Source organism: Oryctolagus cuniculus, chromosome 21 (assembly GCF_051225735.1).
Source record: "Oryctolagus cuniculus isolate XC-2025 breed Fujian yellow rabbit chromosome 21, ASM5122573v1, whole genome shotgun sequence".
NCBI classification, from domain to species: domain Eukaryota; kingdom Metazoa; phylum Chordata; class Mammalia; order Lagomorpha; family Leporidae; genus Oryctolagus; species Oryctolagus cuniculus.
Window position 1 is genome coordinate 17,664,470 of NC_142887.1, and position 20,687 is coordinate 17,685,156.

At 55.9% G+C, this 20,687-nt stretch overlaps 1 protein-coding gene across 1 annotated transcript in view; it reads right to left on the reverse strand.

Moving 5' to 3' along the window:
• Positions 1-20,687, reverse strand: part of NOS1 (nitric oxide synthase 1) — a gene marked incomplete at its 5' end in the record, with an annotated part of 85,244 nt that overhangs the window by 47,337 nt on the left and 17,220 nt on the right. The window contains 5 exon segments of the mRNA NM_001082385.1: positions 1,521-1,662; positions 4,493-4,584; positions 5,940-6,102; positions 7,330-7,475; positions 9,199-9,327. Of these exon segments, the coding sequence (NP_001075854.1) occupies positions 1,521-1,662; positions 4,493-4,584; positions 5,940-6,102; positions 7,330-7,475; positions 9,199-9,327 (672 nt within the window).

Below are 20,687 nucleotides of genomic sequence, written 5' to 3' on the forward strand. Positions count from 1 at the left end.
TCTCCCAGTCTGTAACTTTGCCTTTCAAACAGATAAATCAATCTGTAAGTGATCTGGTGTGTACATTTCATTTCTGACTCATCTCTGTTTGGACAAGCCACAGTGGAAGTTGCTCAAAGCCGTGAGCCGCCAGTGGCTGCCCCTTGGGTTGTGCTGGGTGAGAGGGTATCTGAAGGCGTAATTCTGCGGTCAGGTTTGGGGGTGGTTCTTGAGGCTGTGCTGAGGGAACGCATCCTGTCTGCAGACAGAACGGGCAGAGAGGCTGCGGCGTTCATGACTTGGTATCCACGAGACAAGGTCGGCCAAGTACAGAGTTAGTGCTCAGCCAAGTGGAGCAGAGAATCTGGCTGAGGCTGGAACTGCACAGGTGCTGACTCCTGGTCGCCCTGGTTACAGCCCCCCTCCTCATGACAATGCTATTTTAATAAGAGAAGCCATAGGCAAATGAAGCCAGCAGCCACGAGGGGGTGGGGCAACTCTTAGCCCTGCCAGCTCCGTCTTGGAGGTGGGGTTCAAGGAAAGAACAAAGACACAATCCCCTGGGGCTGGGCTGGGTGACAAACAAGAGGTAGTGACAATCCAGACAGGCTACCGTGTCTTACCTGTACTGCCTGTCCACACGACCACCTGGGAGGAAGCTGGATGGTGGGGGGGGGGGTGCTCACTTTTCCGGGGGTTTTTTGAATTGACTTGGGCCACCAGCAATGGTGGTGGTGCTGGTGCCATGCAGACTCAAAGAATGGTTGGGTGGCTGAATCATTGTAGAAATAAGGGAATGAATGAATGATACGGGCCTGACATAGTGCTCAACTCAGACAGGATGCCAGAATGCCAGACCTGGCTCCCACATATCAGCTCCTTTCCTTTTGGTGGAAGGCAAAAGATTAAGCTGCAGTTCTAGCTTTTCCTTTACTCACTTGGCCTCAATGAGACTCAGTCTATCTGTCTGTGAAATAGGACGATAGTTCCCAACAAAATGGTTGTGTGAGGTCACGAGAGGAAAATGACCAAATGCCCAGCTGTAAAGATTCCAGAAAGACAAGGGAGGGGACAACCAAATGGGACGGGGGTCTGGAGGAGGACAAATAGAATGCCACCAGCTGCTCTCGCTTGGATGGAAACACTAAACAGGAAGCGTGCTTGCATAGAGACCACTGGGGAGGGCAGGCGTTTGGTGCAATGGTTGTGACGCTACTTGGGATACCCACATCCTATATCGGAGTGCCTGGGTTCAAGTCCTGGCGTTGCTTCCAATTCTAGCTTCCTGCTAATGCACACCATGGGAGGTGGCAGGTGATGGCTCAAATGTTTGAGTCCCTGCCACCCATGGGGGAGACCCGGGAGTTCCCAGCCTTGCATCACTCCAGCTAGCGTGGGCATTTGGGGAGTCAACCAGCAGGTGAGAGGTCTCTGTCTGTCTCTGTCCCTCTGCCTTTCAAATAAATAAAAACCAATCAACTGAGATTCCAAAAGGCTTCTTGGGGCCCTGAGCACCCAGGTGGGGGCATGCACGCTTGTACCTCTGTGAACTGTACGTTGGCTGGGTCCCCCAGGGTGGAGCCATCGGGCTGCTTATAGCCGGCGTAGCGGATGAGCTGAGAGTTCCAGACACGGAAGTCATGCTTGCCATCAGTCCTCTGGGGAAATATGGTGATGGCCGACCTGTGGGAGACAGGGGAGGACACCCGGCGTCAGGGCCGACCCTGCACACTGTGACGTGCTGGACACGGTGACGCCCAGGCCAACACCTGCTGGAGGCTGGGGGTGGCTTACTCCTGCGCAGGCTCCCCTGGGCCACTGGGACACCTGTTGGAGGGAAGGACCATGGCTTCTTCTTCCATTGTCTGCAGAGGCCCCGTGCCAGCTTGCTGTAAGCAAAAATGCTTCTGCAGCTGGAGATTTTAAAACAACATTGACTTGAGCCAGGCTTCCAGAAAGTTCTTTCGCAGCAGCTCATCTCTAGGGACAATCGGACCCTGGCCCCTTTAAGGATGCATGGTCGATTTCTAGTTCCAGCCTTTCTTCCACCACCATCATCATCCTTCTCTCCGAGTCTGTCCACCCTACACCCCTGTAAATCACATACAGCCTCAGGATGAGGAAGAAATCAACCTGCCCGCATACTCTCGTTTATTTATGCAGGTCACCAGCCATGGCCCTCGCCTGCCTACCCAGGCAACCATGGAGCCTGAATTCTGTTGCTGCACTGTAGAAGCTGCAGATCTCAAGGCTCCCTTGTTAGAAGGCAGATGAGCAAGCATGAAAGAAGTGCAGGTGACACCCAAGCACCAAGTCGAGCCTTTCTCCGTGGCATCAGCAGAAATCCAAGTTGAATCATTTGCTCACACATGGTTCAGCGTTACAGCGTGCCAGGAGTTCTGGCTGCTTGCACGCACCTGTCCCATCAGGGCACTGAATTCCACTGTCCTGGTTGCTTCTTGGGTCAACTCAGCGGGTCACGTGTCAGGGCTAACCGTTGGTCCCAGATCTGCTCCCAAGAGAGCTTTCCCCTAGAACGTTGCCCCTGCTGGTCCCACTGCCCGGCTCCCTCTCTCTGCTGTCAGAAGCCCAACTTCAAGGCCAAAGTCAAAGGCCCTGCTTACATGTAACACCCCCGGTCTTACCAAGGTCACTGGACCTTCCTTCTGAGAACATTTTTATGCAAGAGAATACAAGAGCATTTCAAGCTGTGGGTGTGTGTGTCTGGGGGGGGGGGTCACACCTAGGGTCACACCTAGGGGTAAGTTGAGAGTCACGTGTCTTATGAATCCCAGTCCCCAGATGTCTCAGTGCCATCCAGGAGATACACACGGAGTGGGCCACCTGTTGCCGTGTCTCTGCAGGAGCGCCAGCTAAGACACGTTCGTGTGGTACGCGTAGCTACAGCATGCTGAGAAAGGCCGAGTCGCACAGCAAGTGTAGGAAGGAGGTGCTTTCTCTCTCTCTGAGCGCGAGGGCCTCAGCAGAATCTCGCAGCAGGGCCGGTGGGATGCCCGGCCCTTTACCTCCTCCTCTGCCCCTCTTCTTCGACCTTTTCCTCTCCGTTATGGTGTGAAAACGGCTTGTCCCCCCCCCCCCAAACTCCTCCAGGATGCTCTTGCCCCAAGCCGTATGCTAATAGCATTAAGGGAGAGGAAACGGAACCCGATTATGGCATTAGGGTAGGGTTCCCGTGATTAAATCCTTGTGACTTTACAAGCAGGAGAGACACACAGATCCCGACAGACACCCACGCTCTGTGTCCTGCCGTGCGGTGCTCCACGTCACCTGGCGACTCTGCCAGCTTCACCTCCAGACCTCCAAGCCAAAACCAACCTCTGTTCTTGATAAAAGAGCCTGCCTCGGGTATTTCATCATAGTATCAAGAACAACAAAATGGACTAACACCCCCTCTTCTGTATCAACTATTCCGATACATGGTCTCTATTCTTGGATGACTTTCTCATTGTTTTCAGACAGGGAACTTAAACTTTAAAAATCCAGCTGCAAATTTTCTTTACAAGCTCTGCTTGCACAAATAATTTTAAAAAGTGGAGGTGCATTGCTGGGTCTGGGGCGACCCTCCCTTACCACCATCACAGCACCATTTGAAAACCACCAGACTGGCTCATAAACTCTTGGAGGGTCCACGCCTGGTTCCTCCATGAATGGTCAAGATGTGAAGAGGGAGGGTTCTTGGATATCCTCTGAGGGGCGAGGCTGCCTGGGAGAGAGACCTGCACGCTAATTTGCCACGCAGGTGCAGGCTCAGATTCTAAGCTCTCTTCCTACCAGTGGGCTCAGACCCTTGGCAGACACGATGAATTTCTCTTTCAAAGAAGAGACACATCCAAGAAAATCAGTGTTTAATGCAAATAAGCCACTCTGGATAAGCTCCGTGTAGCCGCGCAGGCTGGTTAGCCAGCCCGGCAGCATCTCTAGGGTGGGGCCAGGCTGATCTTTAGCAGCTGGGAACAGATGGAGTGGGATCAGCAAGTGCAGCCAGCTGCCTGTGGGCGCCTCTCCTGGCTGAGGCTTGCTGTGATGGAGGCCGCCACCCCCATGATTCCCGCCTGCTCCTGCAGTTTGGTTCTTGTCCTGGTGCAACAGGCATCCGCGGTTGTGGCCAGCAGCAGTGGGGCCTGAAGGCAGGATGAGCAGGCAGCAGGAGGAGACGGTGCCTGTTTTACCAGGGGTGGCATCAGAAGTGGGTCTGCCCACAGAGCAGGAGGTGGGGGAAGTCGTGGCTGGCAATGGGATTTTCCTATTCCTGGGAACCTGAAACACTCCTGCCTGCCTTTTCCCTGGGTGATGTCGAGCACGGTGTTTGCTGCCATCATTTTACAAACTGTACTAGCATCTGCTTGTCCCAGAGGCGATGCACAGGACAGCTCTCCCAGCATGGCCCCGCTCCCACAAGCCCTGCCCGGTGAACCAGGGTCCAGGATCCCTGCAGCGGGGACCTGAGGCTCCCCGGCCACCCCCACCCCGGCGTCCAGCAGGGGGCGCTCACCTGAGGTTCCCTTTGTTGGTGGCGTACTTGATGTGGTTGCAGATGTAGTTGAACATGCCATGAGCTGTGGTGCAGTCTCGGGCATCAAACACCTGCAGGAGGCCCACGGTGAGTCTGGCTGCCCCCATGGCCCCACCCCCGAGGCTCCGGGCACCCACGGTCTTCCCGCGTTAGGAGAAAGGCGGGGGCTGCCCTAGATGCTGCCCCAGGGGAGCGATGAGCATGGCAGGACTTGGTCCCGGGCTGGGTTTTCTATGTTAATAACCGAGGTTACTCAGAGCAGGCAAACACCCCTAACCGTGGGAGAGGGATGGTGAGTAACAGAGGGAGTCTGAATGAGCTGGTTCCTTTTCCTCTTACGAGATCAAACCAACGCCCTGTGATCTTGATAACTAGTCTACTTCCAGCTCTCAGTGACTCCCTAGAATAAAATCACACGAGGCGACACTGAAACGGGTACCTTCAGGGAGGAGGCAGACAGCAGCGACAAGAGTGGGTGTAAGACAAATGGGAGTGGTGAGGTGTATGGTACACTGGGGACCGTAAACCCTACCAGGAAACTGACAAGTCATTAAAGGTAAAAAATCCGCTGTGCTGGCTAACTAAGGCCTGACTATCACCCATTGTGGCCTTGATCTGAGAATCTGGGATCCAACAAATGCCGGGATGGGCACCAGGGAATCTTGCTAGGAGTTGGTCTCTCTCTTTTTTAAAAAATTTACTTGAGGGGGCTGGCGCTGTGGCGCAGCAGGTTAACGCCCTGGCCTGAAGCACTGGCATCCCATATGGGTGCTGGTTCTAGTCCCAGCAGCTCCTCTTCCAGTCCAGCTCTCTGCTATGGCCTGGGAAAGCAGTGGAAGATGGCCCAAGTGCTTGGGCCCCTGCACCTGCGTGGGAGACCAGGAAGAAGCTCCTGGCTCCTGGCTTCAGATTGGCGCAGCTCCAGCTGTTACAGCCAATTGGGGAGTGAACCAGAGGATGGAAGACCTCTCTCTCTCTCACTCTCTCTCTCTCTCTGTATAACTCTGACTTTCAAATAAATAAATAAATCTTTAAAAAAAATTTACTCGAGGGTCAGAGAGCAAGAGAGAGACAGTGCTCCCATCTACCGGCCCACTCCCCAGATGCACACAATGGCCCCGGGCTGGGGCCCAAGCCAGCAGCCAGGAGCACAGTCCAGGCCTCCCACGTGAGTGGCAGGAACCCAGAGATCAGAGCCAGCACTGCCTGGCAAGAGCTGCATCAGCAGGGAGCTGGGGTCAGGAGCTGGAGCCGGGTACAGAACCCAGGCGCTCTGATGTGGGACACGGGCTTCCCAGCTGCCTTTGCCAGTAGGCCAAATGCCTGCCTTAGGAGCTGACCCTCTTAAAGCTCCACCCACAATCCCCGGTCCCATCCCCTCCCCTTACCAAAGGGCCCTTGGAGGCCTCCGGGCCTCACCACCTACCTGCAGCTTGGACCACTGGATCCTGCCGACGCAGCGGGAGGCGTTCCGCCAGGCATGCTTGGCCCCGTAGATGAGCTCCGTGTCCTTGAGCTGGTAGGTGCTGGTGCTTTCAATCTCCTTATTCACCTCCTCCAGTCTCTCCATGTGGGCTTTGGAGCCAAATCTGAGTGAGGAGGGGAGGGTCATGGACAGGGAGTCAGAAGCTGGCGGAGGGCTCAGCTACTGCGGGAGGCCAGGGGCCACACAGAGTCCCGAGCTGGTTTCTGCACACGAGAGTTTGAGCTGAGGCTGCAGATTCACGTGTCCACCATGCCTCTAGCAGTATGCAGTGGACCACGCTGGCTGGGTGGGGACTGTGGCACAGAAGCGAGCCCAGGCCTCGTCCAAGAAGCACAGCCGATTGGATGTCGCCAGATAGGAAGGGGGCCCCGAGGCTCCCAGATCTGCTCGCAAGAGCAACTGGAGATCTGACTTTTCACAGGATCGCTTCTAACTTCTAAATGTTGGCAGCGAATTTAATCACGGAATGGTAAATGACTATGGAAGATTTCAGGTTTACAAGAGAGAGTAACACAAGGGTACTTCCAAAAACTTGTGGGAAATGGACTTCAAAGCTAAGTTTATTTTGCCACAAACATTTTGAAGCCCCCACCTTGTCTATGAACTTTTGGAAGACTTCTTGGACAAGGAATGACCACCCCCACTCCCCTGGCCTAAGAGATAATTTGACAGCTCCTGAGGGACAATATTCCCAGCCCAGCCCACACTCTCCCCAGAAGTGGCTGCTGTCGTGAGACTGGCATTTACCGTCGTCAGACATTTGTTTATGCTTTGGCCACCTGTGTAAACCGCACACAGTATTAGTCAGCCTGCTTTCAAAGGTTACATAAATGGTGCTGTGTCCCATCTCTCCTTCCCCAACTGGTCCTCGGTCTCTTTTGTTCAAAGTCGTCCCCATGAACATGAACATGAACATGCACGATGCTAACCCCTTCATTGCCTCCAGCTGTATACTATTCCAGGCCTGGACCAGACAACTTTTTTTTTCCCCCACTCTGTTGCTGACAGAGTTGGGCCAGTTTCCTACTGCTTCTTTTCCTTTTCCTACCATAAACAATGTCCCTGTGAACATTCTCATGCGTGCCTTTTTGTGAAAAGGTGGGAGAGTTTTTGTACCTATGAACTTGCTAGAAGGATACCAGATTTTAGGCCGTCCTTTGTAAACTCAACCGAAACGCTTCTGGCAGCCAGCATGGGCTGCTGGGCTGCCAGGTTTCCATCCCTGGGCGTGCTCAGGCTCTCGTGCACCTGTGGCTAAGGCTGGAGCCGGGGTCTTTGTTCTCAGCCTGGGGAGCTTGCCCCGGGCCTCCGAGAGGCGGCGCCTACTTGCCTTTTGATGGAGGAGTAGTACTGATCGATGAATTCTTTGGCAAGAGGGAAGAGCTGCTCTTTTGTGCGGATGTCTTCTGGCCTCCGTGTGTGCTGGGAGGGGAACATGATGGACCCCATGCATATGTGCTCGGTGCATCCGGTTTCCTGCAAGACAAAGCCGGGCATTGCTTGGCCATGTTGGGCTGTGGACCTGGAACTGATGGGCGTGGTTCTTGTCTTTCCTTCCTTGTCATCATTGCTTGTGAAACTTGACTTTGATTCCCCCATCAAGAAGGGGGCCCCTACCCCGCCACCCTGTTCTGTTACCCCTCGAGTCTGGACTGGTTTTGGGCCTAAAGAATGTGGCAGTTCTGGACCAGGTCTCAAGAGATCTCGCACACTTCTGTTCACTCCCCCAGGGCCCTGCAGCCACACGTGAGCAAGCCCAGGCTACTGGCCAGCAGAGGAGACCACGTGAAGTGGTTGTCTGAGCCCTGGGGAGGGTGTTTGGCACAGCGGTTAAGATGCTGCTCGGGTTAAGAGCCTGTATCCTATATCACAGTGCCTGGGTTCTCATCCCGGCTCTGTGTCCAATTCCAGCTTTCTGCTAATGGGCGCCCTGGGAGGCAGCGGGTGATAACTCAAGTACTTGAGTCCCTGCTATGCACGTGGGAGCCTCGCACTGAGTTCCTAGCTCCAGGCTTTGGCTTGACCCAGCCCCAGACACTGCAGGCATTTGGAGGAGTGAACAGCAGGTGGGAGATCTCTATCTCTCTGCCTTTCAAATAAATAAATAAAAATTAAAATAAATAACAACAACAAAAAAAGAGTTATCTCAGCCAGGGCCATCCTAGACCAGCCTGGCCTGGGCTGACTCCTCAGGGACCACAGGTGCCTGAGAAAGCCCCAGGGTGACCCCCAAGCCCAGCCCAGCCTGTAGGGTTGACTAGTAGCCGCTGGTGCTGTTCTCCACCACTAAGCTTCGGGGCGGTTTGTTCCGCTGCCGTAGCTAACAGGTACACCATTCCTCCAAGACGCCTGCTGCCTACAAAATTGCAGAGCAGTGCGTTAGCTGGCTGAGGTTTCAGACGCTGCGACAGCTGCACAGCCTGCTGTGCGGGCCAGGACGCTCAGCTCAGCGTTCCAGCAGCGCTCAAGCAGGCCGCGGGGTGCCTTCCCGAGCCCCTCGGGTGTTTTGGGAACGAGGTACAGGGACCAAGAGCACTTACACCTGAGTACTCACCAGTGAATACTCAAAGGGTGAGTGTCTTGCCGAGATTTTAGGCAATGTCTGGAGACGGTACTGACACCTGGTGGGGGGTGGGTACTGACACTTGGTGGTGGGTGTGGGTCCTGATGCCTGGTGTGGGGTGGGTACTGATACTTGGTGGTGGTGGGGTGGGTACCAACACCTGGTGGGGGGTGGGTACTCACACCTGGTATAGGGTGGGTACTCACACCTGGTGTGGGGGTGGGTACTGATACCTGGTGGGGGGTGGGTACTGTTACTTGGTGGTGGTGGGGTAGGGATTGACACCTAGAGGGGAGGTGGGTACTGATACTTGGTGGGGGGGTGGGTACCAACACCTAGTGGGGGGGTGGGTACTGACACTTGGTGGGGATGTGGGTACTCACACCTGGTGTAGGGTGGGTACTGACACCTGGTGGGAGTGGGTACTGACACCTGGTGGGAGTGGGTACTGATACTTGGTGGTGGGGTGGGTACCGACACCTGGTGGGGATGGGTACTGACACCTGGTTGTGACAAGCCAAGGCACAGGTGGTCCTCCCCACCCTCACCACCTCCCAAGACTGACCCGGTTCCAAATGGGGACAGCGCCGAAGTTGACAGGCCCTGGTGCACCCCGCAGCCCCCACAGGTACTCACCAGGGTGCTCTTAAGGTGCAGGGTATCAGTGAGAACCACGTCTGTCTCCCAGTTCTTGACCTTGAGGAAGCGGGGGCACTTGGAGGGGCTGCCGTTCTTAGTGGGGGACTGTTTGCCCGAGGCAGGGGGCTGGAGGAGAGAACGCAGGTGGAGCATTAGCCAGGGTCTTGAGGGGACTGTGCATCTGCCCCCCGGACCTGCACGGAGTCGCCACTGCCCTCAGTGAGAGAATAGCCCAGGCCCCTCTGGTGGACACGTGCAGGGTGCTGGGGGACCTGCTTCCTCTCCCTGTGGAGGGGGAAGCACTGTGGAAGATCCTTCTGGGGAGAGAGCTCAGGAAGCCCAAGGTGGTCTTGCTGGGGTCTAGAGCAGGGTCCGCAACATTGAGCAGACTCAGCGAACATTTGTTGAATGAATACATGACTGAAACACACCACCAGTCTCTCTGGGTGATGACAGCACCCAGCGCTGAGGAAACCTGAGGATGGGTCAGTTTGCTGAGGTTCCTGGGATTCCTGCTACAGTCCAAACTTACCACTTCTGGAAGGTACTGGGAAACCAGAGAGGAGTGCAGGAGAAAGTTTCAAGGCACAGGACACATGCCCCAGGTTTCAGGTTCTCTGTGATAACGCTCCCCAACTCCTGTCTTTGAACACCTCCAGTCCACCTGTTCACCTTCACTTCTGTCAATGAACTGAGCTGGGGGAAATGTCCCAGGCTGACTGAGGCCAGCGTACCTGCATCAGACCTCATGGACAAGGATCACCGTTGTCCTGGGTGATTCTGCACAGTTGTCACCCTGCCTGGGCAGAAGCGTGCCTACATATTGGGCAAGCAACAGGGACACAGCCACTGTCCCGGGGAGGCAGCAGGCACACCCTGGTGAGCTGTCCAAGCAGAGATCAGACGAGTCAGCTGAGTGACATGCGAGGAGTAGATGACCATGACCTTGAAGTGGGGCACTCATGCAGTCAACTAGTATGTACTGAGCACCCAGCACCCTTGGCTTCCTGCAGCATTATTGAGGGTAAGTGGAGACAAACAGTAAGCAAGCAAATACGACATTGATGGGAGCTCAGGTGGTGCTAAAATATAAATCAGGAGGAGGTAGAGGCGACACAGGCACATGCAAAGGCCATGGGGGGAGGATGAGGTTGTTGAGTTCAAGGTCGTGCAAGGAGGCCAATGTGGCCATGAGGGGGAGTGAGGATGAGGGCCAGGAGACGGAGGCAGAGGGCTGGCAGGGCCCACAGTGCATCAGCCCGGAGCAGCTCAGGCTGCCGAGGACGTCTGTGAATTAGGATTCCACAGGCTGGGTCCAGGACAGAAGTCACAGAGAGCTCCAAAGGGCTAAGACTGAAAACTAACACTTGCTGTGTCCATTTCACAGATGAGGCTATTGAGGGACACAGAGTCAGGCAAGATCACAGCACTAGCAAGCTCCCAGCTCCAGGGTCCACCCATCCCACTCCCCGCTGTGCCGGCTGGCACCCTCGGCCACTCACTGTCATCTCTCACCGCCTAAATGGTAGCCACTGCTCCTGACCGTTAGGCTGCCACTGGCCCAACTTCCTGTATCACTGGGACTACTGCTGCTACCGCAGAGACAAACTTTCTCGCTACACACTACGGTATGCGTGTATCTCCCCAGAGTTGATACATTGAATTGAACTTGAATTCCCAAGTTCATGCATGTATCTCCCGAGAGTTGATACATTGAATTGAACTTGAATTCCCAAGTTCCTAGGTGAAAGGCTTCTGGAGGTGGCGCCTTTGGGAGGTGATTAGCATTAGCTGAGGTCTTGAGGGCGGGGCTGTCACCATGGCATCCGTGGCTTTATCACAAGGGGCAGAGAGACCCGAGCAAGTGCACCTGCCGAGCTCTCCAGGCCTTGGGGAGCCACGAGGACCCCTGCGCTCTGTACCTTCCCTGGTCTCCGATGGAGCGAACACCGGCAGCCTGGCAGGGAGGACTTGGATGCGCTCCTCCCCTTCTGACCCCTGCACTGTTTTCCTTAAGTCTCCAGGGGACGCCGCCTGCAGGCAACCCCATTCCCCCGAGGGCCTGATGTCCTGTGCACCTCATGGGGATTCTGGCTGTGCCCTGCCTCTCCCAGCAGCTAACGAAGTCACGTGCTGGGCAGGCCACTGGGGCCACACGATCTGATGCTGCCGACCACCCGCATCCTCCTGGAAAATTGGCCAGCCTGGCTGGAGAGAAAGGCCCCCAGCTGCCCTCGCTCAACACCGGGCCTCTCTTCTCCAGCCGAGGAACCATCCTGGCCTCTCTACTGTGTGCTCTGGAGACTGAGGATGACACACGTGGCGTGGGCACTGGGGCTGGGCCCAAGATGCAGAGGGTGGGGAGGGTGGCCAGGCTCAGGGTGGGGGTGTGGCCTGCAGGCAGGCAGTCACCAGAGGGAGGGAGGCCTAATAAAAAGCCCATCTGCTGAGGCTCCAGATGTGCAAGGGGTGGTTGTTAAGAGCGGAGTAATTGGCTGTGCAAGCGCGAGCTGGGCCACTCCGAGCGTCATCGGATTGAACACTTGAAACCAGGCATTAGGAGGCTGCCGGCAGGGCTGCTGGACTTGGGGCTTTGATGGTTTAATTAGCCAGCAGTCATATTAGAGGACTCCGGAGGGGACCGAGAGGGAGCTTCATAGAGCAGTCAGGGGCCCCGGGCGCTCCCGCTCCACGTGAAGGTTGGTGGCACTCAGGACTGGGCATGGGTGGGCTGGGGCTGTGGCTCTGCGTCCTTTCCCGGCTGTGTGTCTGCAGGGGACAATGGGAGTATGGTGGTGGCAGGAGATGCAGGTGGCTCTCAGTGGTTCCCACGGGCCAGGCCCCTCAGGGACACTTGCTCCTGCAATGGCATGGGTGTTGCAAAGATGTGGCTTTAGAGGGCCTGCAGAGGGCCTGAGAAAAGGGACTGTAACAGTCCGGCAGTGCAGGCCCCTAAGTGGAAGGTGAGGTCGCCACCCTCCAGGGACTGAGTCTGCAGTTGGGAAAGGCGCCTCCCAGCTGCTCTAAAACTCGGATCTGCAAGCTGCCGCCTGCAGCCTAGCTCTGACCCTCTGCCTGTTTCTGCACAGCCCAGGAGCCAACAGTGGGTTTGCCAGGAGCTGGTGTTGTGGTACAGAGGGTTAAACCACACCTTTGACACCCACATTTCCTATCAGAACACCAGCTCGAGTCCTAGCTGCTCTGCTTCCGATCCAGCTCCCTGCTAAATGTACCCGAGAAAGCAGAGGAAGATGGCTCAAGTCCTTGGGCCCCTGCACCTGCCTGGGAGACCTGGAAGGAGCTCCTGGCTCCTGGCTTCGGATTGGCCCGGCTCCAGCTGTTGTGGTCATTTGGGGGAGTGAACCAGTAGGTGGAAGACCTCTCTGTCTCTCTCTCTCCCTCTCTGTAATTCTGCCTTTCAAATAAATAAATTAATTTTAAAAACGCACACAAAACCCACATCCGAACTCTGCTCCCCCCCACCCCATGCCTCTCCCTGGCTTCCTTACTTCTGATCTCCCACTCCTGCTCACATGCACCCTGGAAGGCAGCAGTGATGGCTCAGCTTTGTCCCTGCCACCTCCGCGGGAGACCCAGATGGAGTTATCAGCTTCTGGGTTTGGCCTGGCCCAGCCCCAGCTGTTGTAGGCATCTGGGGAGTGACCCAACGGATGGAAGATCTGCCTTTCAAATAACATGCAAATAAACTTTGGAAAATGAAGAAGAGTAAGAAAGAGCGCTCTCTGTCTTTCTCTGCATGTGAGCACACAGCAAGAAGGCAGACACCTGTGAGGCAGGAAGAGGGGCCCCAGCAGAAGCCGGCCACGCTGGCCCCCGGTCCCAGACGGCTGCCCTGCACAACTGCAAGAGATGCGTGCCTGGTTTTAAGCCCCTCCAGCCCATGCATCTCACTATGGCAGTCTGAGCTCAGCAATAGGAGACGTGAATGATTTGTGAAATTGTGGCGCCCCCTCCAACGCGAAGCCAAGGGCGCTGGGCTTGAATTAGTCCCCTGGGAGCTGTCTGACTGACAGAGTGACCTGATCAAAGCCAATGTTCAGGAAACACAGACGCTCCCCGGCTTCCCAATAAACCTGCTGTAAATGTCCTAAGTAGAAGGGGTGTTGAGTATACCTGCCACACACCAGGGCCTAGCAACACAGCCCACCGCCTGGCACAGGCTGCTTCTCCTCATGGGGGTGGGGGCTGAGGTGGGGGTGGTATCGTGCACCTGCAAGGCAGTAGGCCGGGAAAACACCCATATTCAATTCCAAGCATGGCTGCTACTCCACACGTGCAGTTTCTGTGTTTCCAGTGTAAAGTCTAGAGATCGTAAGTAGAACCATCATATGTTGGGGACTGCCTGTGTGTGATGAAAAGGATTGCAGAGGGTGGGGACAGAGAACCCACAGTTGCTGCAACAACGCAGGTGAGAGACCATAGAGTGGAAAGCCCAGCTGCAGTCACTGCGGGAAGGAAGCTGGTGGAGATCGGGGTGCAGGAAGCGGAACGGAGAGCCGCCTTGGGGTGCGAGAGAAGGTGGGAGGGCAAAGTGCAGAGTCAGGGTTGACTTGGGAGACGGTGGTGTAGATGTGGAGGGATCGCTGGAGGAGCAGGGTCGGGAGGTGACCCGGGCAGGCAGGCAGAAATGCAGCCCCAGAATCAGGAAGCTGTAGAAACGGAAGCCTTCATCACCACGAGCCTCACAGGGAAACCAGCGCTGAGCACTCGGGCAAGGCTGGGCCCTCCCAAAACACCTGGGGAGCTGACCGCAGCCCTCTGCAAATACACCTTGGCCATCCCCACCGCCAGGACCTCAGCATCTACGTTACAGGCATCAAGTTTAAAATGAGGTCAAGAGGGAGGCCCTGGTACAATACGACCAGTGTCCTTATAGAAAGAGAATCTTGGGGACACATACACACGCCAGGGGCACGCCCTGTGACCAGGAAGGCAGCACGTGCTTGGATCCGTTCCTCTCTCGCAGCTCTGAAAGAACCAGACCTGCCAGCACCTTGAACTTGGACTCTCGGCCTTCAGAACCGGGACGCAATAATACATTCTGCTTTCGAAGCCACCGGCTTGGCAGTGTTTTGTGACAGCAGCCCTGCACACCAAGCCAGGAGCCAAGGCCCCAGCTTGCACAAAGCAAGCAAGTGGCTTTCGTCTTCTCACACTCTTGGCACCGGCAACAGTTTCTCCATGAGAGGCCTGCAGCAACCTGTCCTGCTTGGCTTGTCCCGAAATGAGGTCGGCATGCTGTGCCCGAGCTGGGCAGTGGGCCATCCGCACAGGGGACCAGACGCCACACGCTGTGCCCCTAGCAGCAGCCTGAGGCAGCCCTGCTCCAACCTGTGGGGCCACCTCTTGGGCAGCAAATGCAACCCAGTTATGAGCTGTGGCAGCTCAGAGTTCAGGATCACAGACCCCCAAAGTGGCGGGGACACATCCATCCATGCATTTAGAGACTTGCCGCTTCGAGAACTTAACAATTATAGCACAATTGCCTTGTAGTGCATTTAAAGTATTAGCTCTAAAGGGATTCATTCTTTACAACAATTCCATGTAAGCTTGACATCACTTCTTCTTCCCTTGATCTCCCCCCGCCTATTCAACAGTCCAGGAGGATGGGTGGGGAAGGGGGTATGCGTGAGTCAGACCCATTGCAACTTGGCAGTGAGCGGGGACCTCTGGGAGTAAGGGCGCTTTAAGTGTGATTACTTTCTCCAAACTGCTCTGAGCGAGATCACAGCATAGCTAGATACGACCAGACCACTTTAAACTTGCTCCCACGATCGGACCAGAAAGCACAGGCCCACCGGGAGTGCATCTGAAAAGGAAGCCTGTCGCTATCTTGTCGCCCACCCCCACCCCCACGATACTGCCTTGTGCCGCGTGCCTCTGTTCAAAGCTCGAACTTGCTAGAAGGAAATATGGAAAGTGCACACCCAGTTTTGTGATTTTTTTGGGGGTCTTTTGACTTTTGAAAGCCTCTTGGGACCTTCAGACACGGCAAATGGGTTAGGGCTCTCTTGACCCCGAGGGTCTCTGTTGGGAGGGGGTTTTAGCAACTAATACCCATTTGCAAAGAGAAGAAGAATGATGATTTTGACCCAGCTTGGCCTCTGTGGGAAAAGGACCTGAATCCAGGTGATGCAGAGAATGCACCTGCAGAGTAGGGCTGCGGATCCCTGACCATTGTCCCGCGTGGACAGCAGTCGGGACAGCCTGGCCGTGAATACACTTGCTGTTACAACAAACGGCCAGCAAAATACGTGGAAATTCCTGCAGGGCTGCACCCAAACAGCCGTCCATTCAGGCCCCTACTTCCTGGCTCCATGCTGGCTGTGGCCACACAGGGCAGCAGGCTTGGGGGTTGGTCTCTTGGCCGAGTGACAAGTCGCTGAGCCGGAGATGGCTTGGGGGAGGGAGGTGAGATGCCGGCAAGAGCTGGAGGGGACAGAGACTGCCTCTGCATGTTCCTGGAAAGCACCAGAGCAGAGGGGACCGAGAAACCCTGGGCAACTCGAGGAAGGGGGACACTGGAGGTGCTCTGGGGACAACCCACCTGGGTCATGAACCAGACCAAGGCACGGGTAGCTGACCTTCTCAGGGTCGGGGCAAGAATGAGTTGGCCAGCAGCACAGAGCTGGGGATGAGGGGCCCCTCCCACAGAGAGGAATTAATGTCAAAACACAGGAGGTTTCTCGAAAGCTCCGAGAGAGGCTTCCGGAAGGGAGGAGCCGACAGGTGCCTCAGCTTGTCAGCCCGAGTGGAGGCTGCCAAGGCCCGCCAGGTGGGCTCCGTGGGTGACGCTGGCGCACGGTGGGCCTGGGACACCCCAACTATTACAGCATGATGACTGCCACCTGTGTCTGTCTCTCGCTTGTCTTGGGGGTGGAAGTTTCTGGAGCTTGGAGCCAATATTTGCTGAAGAGACCACGGCTCAGCTGTGAGCCCCTCTGGGCCACGGATGCTGTTGCACTGCCTGTCCGTGGGAGCCACGTTCAGTAAATGCCTCTTTGGTGGCTGACCTGGGCTGGGTCACTGTGCACCCATAGGCTCAGTCAGACCTCCTGGGAACCCACTTTTCAGATGAGGAAAGGGAAGTTTTCAGGGGGCAAAGTGACCCCCCCAAGTTAACAAATAACAAGCAAGACAGCTGGGCTTAAAGTGCAGCCCCCACCCTTCCCCACCAGTTCCTGTCTTTCTGCTCCCACCTTCCCACCTTTCTCTCTGTGTATTCCTACAGCCTGGCACCCAGGGGGCACGAATCACAGGTGTCACGTGGACTGGGATGGACAGGGACGATGGTGCGGCTGGTCAGGGAGACAGAGGCACTTGTCAGGGTCCACTGGGCATCATGGAGCTCTAGGTGGGTCACAGGGTCTCCTTTGAAAGATGGGGAGACAGCTTCTTGCTCTGCCCTATATTAGTCACATACCTGTACTAGCCAAAGAGTCATTTACCTAAGTCGGCAACACAGTAGCTTTTAAGGAAGAACAAGGATACTAACAACATTTTTTAGCCTTCCTTCTGTTGGGCTCTGTAGGGCTAAGAGCTTGCTCTGGGGGCAGGCACCTGCTGCAGCAGTTAACCCAATGCTTGGGATTCCCACATCCTGGCCAGAGTGCCTGGGTTCAATCTCACCTCCACCTCCAGCTTCCTGCTAACGTGCACCCTGGGAGGTATCAGGGTATAGCCCAGGGATTCCTGCCACCCACATGGGAGACCCGGATTGAACTCCCTTCTCATGGATTTTGCCCAGCCCGGTCCTGGCTGTTGTGTGCATCCGGGGAGTGGGGAGTGTGCGGGTTCTGAGGTCCCATGGGCTGTGTTTAAAGCCCGCCTGCACCTGCACTACTGATTGGTCATGTGACCCCATCCAGCCGCTACCCACTCTGTGCCTCAGTCTCCTCCTCTGTAAAATGGGGTCTGTGAAAGGATTTCCCAAGACCACGGCCCGGGTGCTTAGCGCAGCGTCTGACGCTAGTCGTGGTCGACGGCGGCATCTCGGACATGAGCGCGTCTCATCCTCCCCACGATTGGGGGGAGCCTGTCGCTCCTACTAGAGAGGGCAGGCTCAGCAGAAATGCTCACGAGTGGTCTAACGCCAGCCAGGAGGGGAGCAGCCCCCTGCCCCTCGAGCTCATGGACTCCATGCTGCAGGCGAGCGAGTCCCAGGGTTGCAACAGCCACACGCTTGCGCGGCGGTATTATTATCCCTGCCAGCGTTATTTTTATCCCGACCTCAGCAGTGCACGGTGAGTCAGGGCTGACGGAGGTTTCCTTGCCGGGGCCCTAGATTGCCACTGAAAGGCAGAGCAGCCGCTGGCTGCCTGCGTGCCAAGCCCGGTGGCCCGGGGCTGGCTGGCCCCGTGGGTTTTCCGCAAAGCCAGCACCCACCTGTATCTGCAGATGGGGACAGGGGCCCTGATTGCCTTTGATCCTCTAAAGATTGGGGAACCAGTGGCCCACAGACCTGCTTCCTCCCCCTCCCCCACTTGCCTTGTAAGCTGGAGCCCTCAGAGAGGCTGGGTGACACTGACACTTACCTGGAGGAGAGAAAGGCATCTCAACAGATTTTGACATTTCAAAAGCAAGCAGCAAGCCCTGGGTCCCCGGGGTGGGGGGAAAGGCCAGGCTCCTGCTGAGTTGCTGGGGTGGGGTGGGGGCCGCAATGGAACCGTGTTCCATGTGACTTCAGAGCAGAGAGGGCCAAGAGGGTTCACGGCAGCGAAGGATGCACGGACGGACAAAAGCACCACGCCCCCAGCCCAGACCCTCCCTCCCTCCCTCAGCCTGCCGAGGGTTTGATGATGCTTCATGATTTGAAAACAGAACATTGGTCCCTAGGCAGGGCATGGTTCTGCCTCTCCTCTCTTAGGAAAGTGAAACAGTCAGTTAGATACGCTGGACGCATATGGAGAAGGAAGCTTGGGAAAGTCTTGGTCCAAATCCCAAGGTTCTAGGACGAACGGACAAAGAGCAGTTCCTCCTGGCCTTTATCTAGAGTGACGTTTCACAGGCACACTTCCCACGTGAAGGGCCTGACGATGGTGTCAGGGCTCAGCCGGTGTCTCCAGGGGTACACAGCTCAAAAGGTGACCCCAGGGGCAACGGATCAGCCGCAATCACTTCATTTACTGTAATGCCTTTCTCTGCAAACTCCTACTTCATCTTCAAAACCCAGCTGAATGTCACCTCCTGGGGTAAACCTCTCCTTGGCACCTGCTGACATATCTCGGTGGCCATGGCCTTTTGTGTCTCTGTGCCCGTCTCCCTGCCCTCATCCGCAGGGCCTCGTAGGCTGGGAAGACCGAGTTTGCTCAGTCTCTGCTCCCCCTAGAGCTATGTGATGCGACGCCAGGGATGGGGGAGCGGTGGGTGGGGGGTGATTCATCCCGTCTGCCCTGGGCCAGCTGCAGCTGGCCAGGGGGTGGCCACAAGGCTTCCACACACTGCGTTTCCCTGGCCTTGCCCACAGCTAACCCAGACAAAGATTAATCACGCAACACGAATGGCTTAGTTTTCTGAGGCTGACTTAAGAGAAAGTGCCTTTTTGGCTGATCATCCTTGAATTTGGATAAAAAGACCATCAAGGAGGACGGTAACCCCTTCTGGGCCAAAGGGACTGACCCCACTCTTCCCCACTAACAGTGGTCTGAGTCAGGAAGTTCTGTCTTGGGTCTAGCCTGCATCCACCATGCCTCACTTAAATTTCCTTGCTCAGTGGTGATGGTGGTGGCGGTGGGGGTGGTGGTGGAATGCAGACCAGTGGCTCCCCTGCTGCCACCTCAGAGAAGGAGGACTGGCTGGGTCTCTGTGTGTCTCTAACCATGCTGAGCCCCCATGGACACTTAACGAGAGAGCACACGTGGGTTACAACTCGGGGAAGGAAGCCGATGGAGTGGGCTCCAGGCCAGGTGCTCCGGGCAGGAGCGGAGAGGCTGAGCAGAGCATCCGGGCCCTCAGGAAGGCAGAAGAACAAATACAGGTCTGCTCGGCCTGGGAGGCGTCTTGAAGGACCCAGCTCCCGAGGAGTCTAGTGGGCGTCACGGGGCTGTGTCCTAGGCTCTGGAGCCGGGACTCAACTCTAAGCGAGCACTGGGGTCTCTGCTCCCTTTCGGCTCTGTTCCCAGGAGGTCTCCAGAAAACTGAACCTCAGACAACAGAGCCAGGAGGACCTCGCAGCCCAATGGTGCTGAGTCCCCGTGGGTCACTGGGGGGAAGTGGAGCGAACTTGAACCCTAGGCTTGCTGGCCTCCGCGTCCTGCTTCCTGGAGCTTCCAGGTTAGCATGCGTGGCAGCCCTGACCGCGGGAGGACTCCGTCTTCCCACATTTGCCAACGCCCTCCAAGGAAGCAGGACTTCTGCTTTGCAGGAGGCTGGGAGGTAGGTTCTCAGTGCCCCTCCCTGAGGGTTTCACCAGGGTGCCCTGCAGGATCCGCCCGGGACCCACCGTGCCCTGTTCTCAGCACTCAGCCCCACCCCCCGGCTTGAAGGTCAAGGTTAAGTTCTTCAGGTGGACGAGGTGGATGGCACAGATCTGCCACTGCTCCGATTATGCCGTGACTTTCAAGGTCTTCCCGGGGGAGGTCAAGGCCTCCTTGGGGAGTTACAAAGTCTCGCACCTAGAGGTGCCAGGTAGGTAGATCAGCAAAGCAGTCTGGGTAATTTCAAAACAGAACTCTGGACTGCACGTGAAACACATAAAATAGTCTTCACTTTCACAACAAATAAAATCTTCCCCATCTTTCTTGAAACATACAGGCCTCTTGGTCTATCTCTATCCGCCCTTGTCATCAAGACATGGGTACAAAAAGATTTAACATTCACCCTCGCCGTTGTAAGAAAATCAACAACACTAATGCTTCATATATATACATATATGATAGATGTTCTATATATATCATATATATATATATATATATATGATAGATGTTATCATGGACATTTGAGAGGAAGACAATAAGGAGTGGTGGGGACCGGGGCAAGCTGGGGAGCAATGCCCCATCTAGAGAAGTCAGCTGCCATCCAGTGTATGCATATTATTGCCCCATAGGAACGAAGGCTGGGGTGAGTGGGTAGCCTAACAGTTAATGCTGGTTAAGGTGTCTGCATCCCACACCTTGGATTTCGGGTTGCAGAGTCCTGCTAATGCAGACCGTGGGACCCATGTACTGCAGGTGCATGGGGAGGGAGCCTCTCTCTATGTCTGCAACCCTCTCTCCATTTCGCTCTGTCTCTTCAATAAATAAATTTAAATAATACAGGCTCAATTCGGCCAGATAATGCATACTGGTAGAGGCAGCCATGATGGCTTGAGTCCCTGGGTTCCCGCCACCCACACTGCACACCTGGACTGAGCCCCTGGGTCCCCCATCCACACTGCACACCTGGACTGAGCCCCTGGGTTCCCCCACCCACATCGCACACCTGGACTGAGCCCCTGGCCACTGCAGGCACATGGGGAAGGAGCCTCT